At 39.6% G+C, this 14,518-nt stretch overlaps 2 protein-coding genes across 4 annotated transcripts; one reads left to right on the forward strand and one right to left on the reverse strand.

Annotated features, from left to right (window-relative positions):
* Positions 1 to 705: 705 nt before the first annotated feature.
* LOC106413996 (acyl-protein thioesterase 2-like) lies at positions 706 to 4,090 on the reverse strand. 3 transcript variants are annotated; one of them, XM_022700252.2, is made up of 9 exons: positions 4,016 to 4,090; positions 2,879 to 2,990; positions 2,223 to 2,259; positions 2,058 to 2,127; positions 1,835 to 1,939; positions 1,600 to 1,750; positions 1,423 to 1,505; positions 1,186 to 1,279; positions 706 to 1,089 (listed from the first exon to the last, which is right to left on the reverse strand). In XM_022700252.2, the coding sequence occupies exons 3-9, from the start codon at positions 2,244 to 2,246 to the stop codon at positions 1,005 to 1,007; spliced, it is 612 nt and encodes a 203-aa protein (XP_022555973.2). In that variant the 5' UTR covers positions 2,247 to 2,259; positions 2,879 to 2,990; positions 4,016 to 4,090; the 3' UTR covers positions 706 to 1,004. The 3 variants fall into 3 exon arrangements, with proteins under 3 accessions (XP_022555973.2, XP_022555972.2, XP_013710170.3); XM_022700251.2 differs by lacking the exon at positions 4,016 to 4,090 and adding an exon at positions 3,521 to 3,662; XM_013854716.3 differs by lacking the exon at positions 4,016 to 4,090 and adding an exon at positions 3,177 to 3,490.
* Positions 4,091 to 5,165: 1,075 nt separating this feature from the next.
* LOC111203896 (glutathione S-transferase T2-like) lies at positions 5,166 to 5,681 on the forward strand. The gene has a single exon (XM_022698027.2). The coding sequence runs from the start codon at positions 5,166 to 5,168 to the stop codon at positions 5,679 to 5,681; it is 516 nt and encodes a 171-aa protein (XP_022553748.2).
* The last annotated feature ends 8,837 nt before the right edge of the window (positions 5,682 to 14,518 follow it).

Genomic DNA, 14,518 nt, shown 5'->3' on the forward strand with positions numbered 1-14,518 from the left:
TTTTTTGGTAAGTTAACAGAAATAATACCGAAAATGCATAATACGACCACTGTGATCTTGATATCTTATTACTTTTCCATTTTTGATGAACAGCCGACAAGATTCTAGAGTCTGTGTGGGAATACACAATATTCTTCGAAAAATGTCTTTTTGTGTTGTATGTACCTGGACTTGACCGGTGGCTTCTCCGGCCTTGTAGCTTAATTCTTGGCTCGAAGACATCTTCTTTTTGGATCTGTAAATATCTTTAGTAGTTAAGATTGTAATTTTGTAGAATACTTTAACTGATTGATATGCACTAAAGTGATATTTATACAACTCAAAATTACTATTATAGTAAAATCCTGAATCTATGCATTTCTCTGACACGTAGAAAACAAGTTGACGATTGATATGGCTACAAATTTTGTGAATATGAGTAGTTTTAGGACGTAGTACCCTAACGCTGCTTGGTCAAAGATGTCTGGCAATAGGAAGATCTTAATTCTTTTTTCATTGACATTTTTTATCAGAGAGGCGCATTTTAATGTATCGATCATATCCAATACACAAATCTTTTTTCCGGTCGTCGCTTTAAGCAAAGAAACAACGCATGTTGCATAACAAAGGTTAATAAATGAATTCCGTGTACGTGAGTCGCCACGTATCTACGGATTATCCGTAGCTCATTTTTACCACGACATGGCAGATTTACATAGGTCGTCATCAAAACAAGATACCTATCAATATTCAACAATGGCACATCTCTCGAGTTTCGAACTTCGTCGCTTATTACATAACGCATTAAGTAATAAATCAATATTCATGAATGTGATTCCCATCATGACGTGGTAGATTTACATAGGTCGTCATCAAAACAAGAAATTGACCAACTAAGCCAATATCCAATACAAAAGTAGGCTTACAAATTAAAATTTTATTTTCAACGTGTCAATTGCAACCCCATTCTTCTATGTAGGTCCGCCTCTGCCATATATAGCTAGATGCACCACAGTCTGTATTGTTTAGCGTGAGCCCTCGAGCCCCAGCCTCGTTGTGAGCCAATGAACGACCTCATCCATTTCTTTAGGAACAGTATAGTGACCAAGTCTGCACATTGGCATATACCCAAAACTCTAAGTATGTTCAAACAAATGGTAACATCAAATTTATTTTGCAACTCTAAATTATGTGAAGTTTAATCACCCTTGGTATGGCTTAAACACGGTTTGCCGAAATCCAGCCATGCCAAGAGACTGCGCAGATTTCTCTCCAAACCTATAAGGAACCACATCATCGGCTAGGATAGAAAACAATCAGTAAAGATCAGTTTTGAATGGTCATTAATCAAATCAAAATATTTATATATATAGATATATTATATTATATATATATATAGAGAGAGAGAGAGAGAGAGATTACGAAAAGACTTTTAACACATACCCATTCCATGTGTAAGTATGATTGGTAACGATGAAGCACGCCTTGCAGCTTCATACGAACATTCTATTTTGTTCCTTATGCTCCTACAAAGTTAAGTTTGGGCGTCTATCAGTATGTGAAAAAGAACTATGTAGCATTAAGAATTTAAGATAAAAGAAGTAGGTTGAAGAATATTACTTCCAACCGGGAAGCCAGCCGCTGAGTCCTACAACAGCTCGTAGGTTTATAGGGTAACTGTGGCCAGTGCCATAACGTCCAAGAGCATAGCAAGTGGCAGAGTAGAGAGATATTGCTGCTCCCATGCTAAAACCTCCTATCCCCACTTTAACTATGAAAAATAACAATTTAAAGATTAGCTTGAAACCAATGTAATGCATATTATTATCTAAAATTAGGTACGTCTCTTGCTTACCATCAGCCGGTTCAGAGCACAAAAGGTTAGCAATATGTGAAGCTGATGCATCTAAACCTTCCATAACATCATGACCGTCTTCAGAAATTTCTCCAACATCAAAGCCTGATTAATATACAGCTATTTATTCATTTTCCAGTTCTTGTATGGCTTTTAGAGACCTAAGAATGTTTAGTGAAGATTCCAAGCGAAATAAGTCTAGAAGAAAGCCAATAAATATTACATGCAGTGCAGGTAAATCCACCAAGACTTGAAACAGGACGCGTAGGAGCAGTCGGGCAAATCCATTTTATCTGTGAATGACGTAAAACTCCTTTCAGAAACTTCAGTGCAAAATGACCTCAAAGTGATTTTGGTATTCATCACATATATGTTAACGGATTCTTACATTTGGAAGATGCAAGCTTTCCATGAGCTGAGAAGAGCTGTAGACAAAACAGAGACATGGTGAAAAACGCTTGGCTTTTCAATGAATTTTTGCTTAGATTAATACAAAAATTATGGAATGTTATTTTTTCATATGAAACGAGCAAATTGTCTTGTTATTATTTTGCCAGCAAGAGAATATAGAAACGTACAGTATGGTATAAACAATCTATATCTATTACAAACGTGAAATAAGTTAGCTAGTGGTCCACCCAGAGACCTCAAATAAGGTATATAGAACCTATATTTATTATAAACTTCAGTGAACATATAAACTTAATATTCCTCCAATTAGATAAGATATTTGAGAAGGAACGTACAATGAAAAATCTATTAGTTCTTTGCGGCGCCACAACATTTATTTACAAATAAATTTTCGTGAAGAAAAAATAGTTAAAAAGAAGAAGAAGCACATATAAACTGGTATTAGAGAACATGCCAAAATTAAACTTCAGAAGAAAAAAAAAATTCCATTTAAATACACCCAAAAGCTGAAGCTTTTTCCAAGACACATTAATACTTAAGACAACAAGGAAAAGCTTCAAGCATGAGTTTAAGTCTTTTCTTTTTGGTTAAAAAGTTTAAGCCTTAAGAAGTTGATCATGTGAAGAGTGATACCTAGAGCCATTGTCTCCAAGACCATGAAGCCATACTAGAGTGGCTTGATGCTTTCCTTTAGGCCTCACAACATAAGTCCTTCCAAATTCATATCCCCTTGCATTTCTGCTACCTTTAAAGATTTTACCAAATACAGAGTCACTATCCAATTTCAAGCAGATATTTTATTTCTTTATATAATCAAACTAATCTCAAGTCTATGAAAATTATCTTAGAGAGAAACTTGATCGCAACAAGCATCACTAAAGAGTTTCAAGAAAACATATAACATGAACAATCAAAAAGGGAGAAAACAAACCAGAACCCATGCTTTGATGAGAATAACTCATCGTTTTGAACGGTATCGAAGCACACTAAAGTTTTGTAATTTTTGTTTTCTTCAAGTTTCAAAATACAAACGACAACTGATGATAAATATATGAGAAGGCAATGTGTATTTATAACCAAATTAAAGGGATGATGTCGAAATGTTGAATAAAAGAAAAGAGGTGAATCTGAATCATTAACTATTGGATGCTCAGTGTGTACAACAGCTAGCCAAAACTACTAGAAAGGGAACAGAAGGAAAAAAATAGAAGATGCGTTTGTGAAAAAATGAGGGTATAAAAAAAAGATTTACATGTCCAAACAAAGAAGATGTACCTAAATAAATAAATATTTTGGGAAACATAAGGAATAATAAAACAGAGCCAGAGCAGAGAGCAAGCGGTAACAACTCATGAGAGAGAGAGAGAGAGAGAGAGAGAGAGAGAGAGAGAGAGAGAGAGAGAGAGAGAGAGGAGAGAGAGAGAGAGAGAGAGAGAGAGAGAGAATCAATGCCTTGTGGGCAATGGTGGAGAGGAAAATAATTTTTTTTCCTAGAAGAATATTAGTTCTATAACTTGAAACATTAAGGCATTGTCCAAAAATGAAAAAGAAGACAAATCTTATTCTTTAATCATTATCTGTGAAAAAATGAGATGATTAATGGATAGTTGGGTGCCCTTTAACTTGAAAGCTTCTGAGAAAATCCAGCAAAAAAAGTTTAGTTTGGAGATCTTGATTGCAATTATGGATTTTATCCAGAGTACTTGAATATCTATTAAAGATTCCGATCAATTGCAATGATGACAGTAATGAAAAAGGCATAAGACCAACCTGGATTTTCAGGTGGGGTGACGAAGTTCTTGATAAAAAGACACAAATCTTTTTCATCAATTTCAACGCATTGTTCTTGATAATAAGACCAACCTGGATTTTCAGGTGGGTTCAACAGAACCCCTGTTCTAAAAATCGGCCGCCTAGGCGGCTAGGCGGTCATTTAGGCGGCTAGGTGATCATTTAGGCGGTCTAGGCGAAAAAAATCGAATATCCGATTTTTTAAACCGATTTGGCATAAATCGGGGCGGAAAAATGACGCGTAGCGCCTAGGCGGCCGGCGCCCAGTGCCCACCAATTAGAACAGGGGTTCTGTTTGCCATTGAAAATGGCTATTGCCCAGTGCCCACCAATAGAATAAAAAATTTTTTGGAACGAATGCATTATTACTTCTTTTTAAATGTAGAGATTTTATCATGGAATTGAGTTTTTTTTTAAAATATTAAATTTATCTATTGATTAAAGGATTTGAACTTTAATTCAACCAATCCCTACATTAGCAATAACACTTTTCGTCATATATCACGATTAAGAATAAAAAATTTCTTCTATCACCTATAAGACCATCCGCAACCGCGGTTTATATAGAATCCTTAGTAGCTAATCCCTAGCTTTTAGTAATATAATAATAGTATTAACGGAAAATAAGCTAAGGGTGCGTCGAGTGATGGGTTTCGCGACGACGTCTCATTTACTCTCAACACGCGAAAAAAAAATTTAGAGGAGGCGACAAGGCGATTTTGCTCTCGAAGGTGAAGAACATTAATCGAAGGATTCTCGATGGTAAAGAGGATAATCGAAGGGTTCTCGACGCAATCGAAGGGTCCTCTTGTTGATTTATTGATTTACGCTAGGTTTCATGTTGTTTTCCTCGCAAATTAGGGTTAGGATTTGGGTTTTCAATCGATTTATAGAATTTTTCGAGAGAAGTTAGGGTTTGAAAACGATTTGTGTTTGAATCGATTTGGGGATTATTTTCTTTCTAATCAAGGTTTCAAAACGATAAGGGTTTCAATCGATTGGGGGATATTTTCGTTTGTAGTAAGGGTCTGAAAACGATTAGGCTTTCAATCGAATCGGGTTATAGAGTGGAGTAATCTTCTTCTCTTATGTTCTCTGAGTCTGTTGAGCTTATACAAATGTTGTCCAAATGTGCTTTGATTCTGTTATTTGTATTAACTACTGTGTTGCTCTGCTAGTCTGCAAGTTTGTTGGGAGCTTTGAAGCGGCCCTGAGGGAGCAGAGAAGTGGGCAAAATGATGATGATGATGTGATGAAAGCTGCCCTCGATATCTTCTACAATGACTACTCCATCAAGTTCACCCTTGAACATGCGTGGAGGGAGCTGAGGCATGACAAGAAATGGTGCTCCACCTTTCTCGCTAAGGACAATGTGAAGGACAAGCACAAACAAGCGTTGGAGGTTGATGGAGAAGAGGCAGTGGGAGCTGGAGAGGCTAGACCTATTGGTGTCAAGGCTGCTAAAGCTTCTATTAAGAGAAAGAAAAGTGGTAGAGAAGAGGAGTTGGAGAAGATTCACGGCATTATGGAAATGAAAGACAAGATATCTAAACGCAAAGTGCTTGAGCGTTTACTTGCCAAAACTGATCCACTATCTGAGATGGAAACATCTTTAAAACTGAAACTTATGTCTGAGATGTTATGATGTTTAGTAGACTAGTTTAAGGTAGTACTGTTGTTTTGAGTAGTTAGTTTAATGTTGTTTTAAGGTAGTAAACTGAGACTTTTGCTAACTTATATTTTTTTTTTTGTTGTTGCAGGTAGTACAAGGTCTGTCTTTTCAATCACGGATGTGAACGAAGTCACAGGTTAGAGTGATTTGTTGTTTTCTTAGTCACGGAGTGATGTGTTGTTTTCCCAGTCACCGGTGTGAAAGAAGTCACAGAGTGTTATGTTTCACTTCTATAAGTGAAGCTGTTTTGTTGTTTTACCTATGTATCTTCTTTCCTTTGTTTCCTTAGCTTTCTTTCTCGTATGAACATGTAATCTCTTTCCTTAGTTATCGTTTGGTACTTGTAATGTCGGCCTTGATCTCTAAACAACTTGCTTCTCTTTCAATCAAAATTACTCTTATCTTTTAACTTTTGGTACTTGTAATCGAGGGTTGACAACACAATTCATCTCCTTAAACTGTGTGGTTCAGTCAATATAGCACAAGTACAGACATCCCTCCGAGCATTAATGAAATGCATGCCATTCGGGTTCAGGTTCGCGAGACGGAAACACATTACCAATTGAACAATGATTTAATTAAAAATATTTGGAACAAATTTGGTGATGAAAATTAATAATTATTGTATTTTTATATATTAAATCATGTAATAAATAAATATTTAAATTTAACATGTTTTAAGTTTTTTCTTCTTCTTAATGATAGTTACTCATGCAAAAATAAATATCTTATTTTTACATGTTTTTTTTCTTAATGAAAGTTAATCATCCAAAAATAAATATTTAAATTTGACATGTTTTAATTTTTTTTCTTAATGATAGTTAATCATGCAAAAATATATATTTTAATTTCACATGTTTTAAAATTTATTAAATTTTTATTCTTAAGGATTCCAAATTGGATAACACCTATGGACATACTAATTTAATTAGAATCTTTAACTATTTAAAAAAAATACTATAATATTCCTAAAGATTCCAATGGTGGTAACAACATTGGAGATGCTCTAACGATTGCGTCAGAAACAAGTATTATCCAAATCAGAAAATGTCACTGTTTCGAACATATCAACATATCACAGTTTCAAACATATCAAAATTAAACGATTAAAAGTTAGAAAATGTTACTTGTAATAATAATATGACGAAAAGTGTTACTGTCAATGGTCAATAGTCAATAGTCATATGTAGGAAATTAATTTTTAAAGAAAATTTTAGAGCTTTTGTATAATTTTCCAAAAAGATATGGTTTTTTCAAAATGATAATTTCTAACATATGGATAATAATGGTTATGACGCTATAGTCACTGTGATATGACGAAAAATGTTATTTTTAGTTTTGATATGACGAAAAATGTTATTGTTAACAGTGATATGTTCAAAATTATTTATTTTTTGAAAAGTTTTTAGAGTTTTTATATGATTTTTTAAAAGAACGAAAAAATCTGAATGTTTTTTTAATTAACTTTGACAAAAAAAACATACGGTTAACTAATCTAAACTCAAAATATCAATTTTAAACCCAAAATCATCAACTATAAAACATAAACCATGAAACATCAACTCTAAACCCTAAACCCCGAAACATCAACTCTAAACCCGAAATCCTAAACCCTAAATATTCAAATCTAAACCTTAAAACATCAACTCTAAACCCTAAGCGTAAACTCTAAACCCTAAATCTGAACTTAAAACATCAAATTTAAACCTTAGATCATAACCTCTAAACCCTACACCATGAAACATCAACTCTAAACCCTAAACCCCGAAACATCAACTCTAAACCCTAAACCTTCAAATCTAAACCCGAAAACATAACTCTAAACCCTAAACCCTAAACTCTATATTTTTCTGAAATTTGAACCCTAAACCCTAAAACCCTAAACCTTCAAATCTAAACCTTAAAACATCAACTCTAAACCCTAAACGTAAACCCTAAACCTTCAAATCTAAACCCTAAAACATCAACTCTAGTTTTAGGGTTTATGATTTAGGGTTTAGAGTTTAGAGTTGAAGTTTTAGAGTTTAGAGTTGATGTTTTAGGGTTTAGGGTTAACTTTTTAGGGTTTAGAGTTTACTTTTCGGGTTTAGGGTTTAGTGTTCATATTTTAGGGTTTAGTGTTGATGATTTAGGGTTTAGAGTTGAAGTTTAGAGTTTAGGGTTTAGAGTTGATGTTTTAGGGTTTAGAGTTGAAGGTTTAGGGTTTAGGGTTTAGAGTTGATGTTTCGGAGTTTAGGGTTTAGAGTTCATGTTTCAGGGTTTAGGATTCGTATTTTAAAAAAATAGGGTTTAGGATTGATGGTTTAGGGTTTAGAGTTGAGTTTTAGGGTTTAGGGTTTAAATTTCGAAATAGTAAAATTCGAAAAAAATTTAAAAAATTATTTTTTTTCTTTTTTTGGATTTTTATTTATTGAAATATTTATTTATTATATATAAGAAGAACAAGTGCATAAGAGTCTTTTGCCAACTTAATGAAAAAAAATATTTTTGAAAATGTCCCTTTAGTGGTGGTAAAAATAAAAAGTGGTAGCATGAAAGTGGTAAACATGTAATTTCCCCTTAAAAATGAAAAACTGTTTAATTTTAATAATTTATATTTTTCAAAACAAAATCGATTTTAAAATTTTCTGCAATTATCTAATTTTTATTTATATTTCTTATTTTATTTTTTCTTAACTGCTTTTATTAGTTAATAAAAAAAATCGGAAAACTGACATGTTAGTATATGTTAGTATATTTACTGGTCAACAAGTTACATTTTCGACTTGATGAAAAAGTAAACCTAATTGAAAGTTTTTTATGATATAAAAATCAATTTGAAAGTTTAATAAACTAGTTAAATAACTCCAAAATTTAAAGTGTTGGTGGATACTAATTTTAAGATTTTATGCTTTATTTTCAAAGTAATCTTTTTATTATCTATTATAATTTGAAAGTGAAATAGGATTGAAAAAAAATTAGTGTATAAAAACGTATGAAGTAGAAAATAGACAAAAATTTAGAGTAGAAGATTTTACTTCAAAATAAGGATTTTACTATGAGTTGATTTCACCCACAGTTACTGTTTGATTTTACATAATAAACCGAACAGCTTTTAATTATTTATTTAATTATCATCAATAAATATTTAGCTTTCTCTTATAATTAAATCTGAGACGAAGTATAGTCCAGTGGTTCATAAATTTTTTTACGTCTAACTTTGGAATCAGGTTTCTAAATAAAACAATTTTCTTACAGATTATGGGTAGAAATTATCATCGTAATTTCCGTCATTTTACACCTGTGAATTTTATGGGTATAAAAGAATTAATAATTTTTGGAGACATTGTTTATAAATGTTGGTCATGAAATAATTAATTTATATAAAATGTTAGCAAAAAAAAAGAATTAATTTATATACTATGAAAAACTGATATGTTATTATTATATTTTTCTTGCTAGCAAAGGAGAAGGTTTGTAGAGGTGACATGAAAAGGGAACAACGGGAAAGGTGAATTGGGTCTGAGGTTCTGCTGAGCACATTGTCACGGACTGATTTCTTCACTGCAATCAGATCGTGCGGCCTTAGCAACTTTCACCTTTGTGGTTGGCTAAGTCAGCCTTTCGGACAACTCGCTCAGCACTTAGAGAGAGAGTATGGCCGATTTTAGAGAGAGAGTTTGTAGAAGTGTTTTCTTATTAAAACTTGGTGTCTTTACAAGTGAGGGGTGATCCCCTTTATATACACTTTCTCTTCCTCAACGAACGGTTCAGATCAAACCGATCTAACGGTTGTGAAACTTCTTCTCAAGTGTTCCACAACCTTCTACACTTTTCTACACTTCTCCATACCTAAGATATTTTACAAAAGACTTAAAGCTTAAGAAAATACTTAGTGGAGTGGGCTTGATTCACCTTTGGCCCGACCCGATCTTTGGTTGTCTTCATGGACGTTTTGGGTTAAAACGGGCCGTGACATCCTCCCCCACCTAAGCCGGTGACGCCCTCGTCACCGTGTATGCCTTCAACATGTCCCGGAATTGCCACAAGTCTTCTTCCGGTTCCCATGTTGCTTCTGCCTCTGGAAGTCCCTTCCACTTGATGAGAAAATGGGTCTGTCTCGGGACTCCCCGCTTCCTTACCTCCTTGGACGCCAGAACCTCTTCGATCTCGTTGTCATAAGACTTAGTCACCACGGGTGGTGCTCGAGTCGAAACCCTTCGGGTTTGGTCGTCCTCATCAGCATGGTACGGTTTCAGCATGCTAACATGAAAGACCGGATGGATCTTAAGTGTATCCGGTAGGTCGAGTCGGTAGGAAACCTTTCCCACCTTCCCAACTATCTCGAACGGTCCTTCGTACTTCCGGATTAAGCTCTTATGCAGGCTCCGGAATGCCTTGAACTGTTGTGGAAGTAATTTCACAAGTACAAGGTCGCCCACTGAGTACTCCGAAGGCCGTCTCTTCTCATCTGCCCATTTCTTCATCCGTTTTTGGGATTTCTCCAAACATGCTCGGGCAAGGTCAGCATGTTCTTCCCACTGTTTATCCATTATGAACGCTCCGGGACTCTTCCCTTCAATCCTTGGCGTGGCCAAGGTGTGCGGAGTCAATGGCTGCTGTCCCGTTGCAAGCTCGAACGGGCTCCGTCCTGTCGCCTCACTGCGTTGAAGATTGTAAGAGAACTGAGCTATGTCCAGCAACTTCGCCCAGTCCCGTTGGTTGGCGCTTACAAAGTGACGGAGAAAACTTTCAAGTAAGGCATGTGGAAGCTTGTTGAGAAGCTTAGTTCCGTCCCAAGTATTTTGAACAGTTATGTCCATAAGCGCCCAGTGAACCGGGGATCTCGGTCGCTTACAATGTTCCGAGGCAGTCCCCAAAGTTTTACCACGTTCTTGAAGAACGCCCTTGCTGCCTCTTCCGCAGTGCAGTCCCGATCACAAGCCACAAACGTCCCATATTTAGAGAATCGATCCACAATCACCAGGATGGATCCAAACCCTTCGGACTTAGGTAACGCACTGATGAAATCAAGCGAGACCGAGTCCCATGGTCGCTCCGGGATGGGTAATGTCTGTAACAATCCCGCAGGCTGCTTGTATTCCGACTTGTCTTGTTGGCAGACTAGACAAGTTTTCACATAAAGCTCCATGGTATCCCTCATCCGTGGCCAAGAGTATCCAGCTTCGACAAGTGCCATCGTTCTTTTCTGTCCCGGATGGCCCGCCCATCGCGTATCATGGCACTCCCGAATGATATCTCGTCGAAGACTTTCCCACTTAGGCACATAAAGTCTTCGACCTTTGGTGTAGAGTAACCCATCTTCTACCCAAAATCGATGCACCTTCCCCTCGTTGGATAGCTTCACCAGCTCCCTAGCGACTGGATCACGTTCCAGCCCCTCTCGGATTCGAGCCATAATGGTCCCCTCGACTTGGCTCATCACTGCCAGCTCTGCCTTCCGACTTAGTGCATCGGCCACCACGTTCACCTTTCCTGGCTTATACTCCAAAGTGTAATCGAACTCAGCCAGGAAGTCTTGCCATCTTGCTTGTTTTGGGGACAACTTCTTCTGGGTCTGGAAGTAACTCGTCGCCACGTTGTCCGTCTTGACCGAGAAATGTGCCCCAAGAAGATAGTGTCTCCAAACTCGCATACAGTGGACTATCGCAGTCATCTCTTTCTCTTGAACCGTGTACCGCCGTTCAGTCTCATTAAGCTTACGGCTTTCAAAGGCAATTGGATGTCCATTTTGCATCAGCACTCCCCCGATGGCAAAGTCGGAGGCATCCGTGTGTAACTCGAAAGGGAGGCTGAAGTCAGGTAAGGCAAGGACAGGTTCTTGGCTTACCGCGGTCTTTAGTCCCTCGAAGGCTTCTTGGCACGGTTCGGACCAGTCCCATGTCTTCCCTTTCTTGAGAAGGTCCGTCAGTGGTGCCGCCTTTCTTGAATACCCCTCGATGAACCGACGATAGTAGTTGACCAGACCAAGGAAAGATCGCAACTCCGTTACCTTGGTCGGGGCCTCCCACTCCATAATTGCTTTGACCTTCGGTTCATCCATCTTCAGCTTTCCATGGCCGATAACATGGCTAAGGAACTGAACTTCTTCGGTGGCGAAAGTACACTTCTCTCGCTTCACAAACAACTCGTTCTCGCGGAGAACCCGAAATACGGTCTGCAAGTGCTCCACATGCTCCTCCATCGAGTTGCTGTAGATAACGATATCGTCCAAGTATGCCACCACGAAACGATCCAAGTAGGGCTGTAGGATCTGGTTCATCAGGGTGCAAAATGTGGCGGGGGCGTTCGTAAGACCGAATGGCATTACCAGCCACTCGAACGACCCATACCGCGTTATGCACGCAGTCTTCGGCTCGTCCCCTTCCGCTATCCGGACTTGGTAGTAACCCTTCTGCAAGTCCATCTTCGTATAGAATTTTGCCCCACCAAGCCTATCGAATAGATCAGCAATCAGCGGAATGGGATAACGGTTCTTGATCGTTACCATGTTAAGGGTCCGGTAGTCCACGCACATCCTCAATGAGCCATCATGCTTCTTTTGGAACAGAACTGGGGCCCCATAAGGTGCCTTCGACGGTCTCAGCTTCCCCGTCGATAATAACTCATCGAGTTGTTTCCGTAACTCTTCCAGTTCGGATGGAGCCATTCTATAAGGCGCCATAGATGGTGGTTTGGCTCCTGGCTCCAACTCGATCTGGTGGTCCACCGTCCTCCTCGATGGTAGCTTCTCTGGCAACTTTGCCGGCATAACGTCCTTGTTCTCCTCAAGGACGGTTTTGATGATTTGAGGGATGTCCTCAACGTTATTGGGCTCATCCTCCACCTTCATCATGGCCAAAAACGTGGGTTCACCCTTCTTCACCCCCTTGGTGACCTGCATCGCCGATAGTTACCTCGTCTCATCGATTTTCTCTTCTAAGGCTGGAATCATGCACGGTGATCCCTTCTCGAGGATGCATGCCGAGCTCAACGCAGGAATGGGTATGGCTGAGACTTGTCTCATGAAGTCCATTCCCAAGACTACTTTGAAGTCATCCATGGGAATGACTGAGAAGTTCACCGGGCCGCTCCAGCTTCCCAGCTTCATCCCGACCCCTCGAGCTACCCCATTGACGGGTTGAGCCTTTACGTTCACCGTCTTCATCCAACCATCCTTCTTGGACCACTTGACACCAAGTCTCACAGCTTCGTCTATCACCATGAAGTTGTGAGTGGTGCCCGTGTCCACCATCACTCGGGTCGGCTTATCGTTGATCCGAGCTTCAACGTACATGAGCCCTTTACCCGTCGGCTTCACTACCGGGTTAGACTTCAGGGCGTTGAGAAGTTGCAACGACCCCATCTTCCCTGGTTCCTCTTCTGGAGTCTCGGTGTCCCGACACTCCATGATAGCCGATAACGACCCCATCTTCGGGCAGTCCTTCATCGCATGTGGCCCCTTGCACACAAAGCATCCTCCCTTCGGAACGAAGGACTTTTTCCTTGCCTCAAAGTCTTCCCGACGAGCACCCTTCTCAAAACTCCTTGAGTTGGATGGTCGGGCAGTATCCCGTTTTGCTCCCCCACCTTTGGCCACGACCTGCTCCTTCTTCTTCGAGGACTCGGACGGACCAGAGGTACGGAAGTCAACTAGCGACTCGGCCACCGCGATGGCTTCGTCCACCATCTTGACTCCCCGACGCTGCAACTCTTGCTTGGCCCAAGATTGTAGTCCATCAGTGAAGTAGAACACAAGATCCTCCGCGGTCATGTTCGGAATCTGAAGCATGAGCGTTGTGAATTCCTTCACATAGTCCCGGATTGAGCCACGCTGTCGAAGTTCCCTCAACTTCTTGCGAGCCTCATACACGACGTTCTCCGGGTAGAACTGCCGCTTCAACTCTTTCTTGAAATCATCCCAAGTATCGATCCGGCATGTTCCTTGCTCGACCTCGGAATGTTTCCTTCGCCACCATAGCATGGCTGTGTCCGACAGGTAGGACGTCGCAGCCTTCACCTTCGCATTCTCAGCCACCACGTTGAGATTGTCGAAGTATATCTCCATCTGCCAAAGGAAATTCTCGACCTCCTTGGCGTCCCGCACACCGTTGAACCGGTTTGGTTTCGGAAGTTCAACCTTACCAAAATTGGTTCCGCCAACGGCTTCAGCGTTTGCGCTTGCCCTCTTGACCAGCGTGATGTCTTCCTCCATCGCAGTAAAGTGTGCCTTCATCCCCTCGATGTCATCACGCAAAGCTTGCATGGATCCCGTCACCAGCTCCTCAAGCCGAATGAACCGAGAGTCCAAGTCGGCAGCATTTTGCTTGACTTCCTCAAGCCCACCGAACACAACACTCTCCAGCTCAGTGACGGTATGCTCGACCCTCTCGAGCTTCTCACCCATCTCGCCCACAGCCACACCCAGAGCCTCACGAGAAACACTCTTTTCCCGCTGGGTGCCAGCACGTGTGGCCGTGGACTCCCTTCCACGCTCCTCCACGCCGGACTGTGAGCTCCCTTCTTTTTGTTTATCTCCCTTAGCCATTTTCTCCACTCGGCCAGAGTCTCCCCTTGTCTGGATCGTACCTCGGCTCTGATACCAACTGTCACGGACTGATTTCTTCACTGCAATCAGATCGTGCGGCCTTAGCAACTTTCACCCTTGTGGTTGGCTAAGTCAGCCTTTCGGACAACTCGCTCAGCACTTAGAGAGAGAGTACGTATGGACGATTTTAGAGAGAGAGTTTGTAGAAGTGTTTTCTTATTAAAACTTGGTGTCTTTACAAGTGAGGGGTGATCCCGTTTATATACACTTTCTCTTCCTCAAC

This window comes from Brassica napus, chromosome C3 (assembly GCF_020379485.1).
Source record: "Brassica napus cultivar Da-Ae chromosome C3, Da-Ae, whole genome shotgun sequence".
Classification (NCBI taxonomy): domain Eukaryota; kingdom Viridiplantae; phylum Streptophyta; class Magnoliopsida; order Brassicales; family Brassicaceae; genus Brassica; species Brassica napus.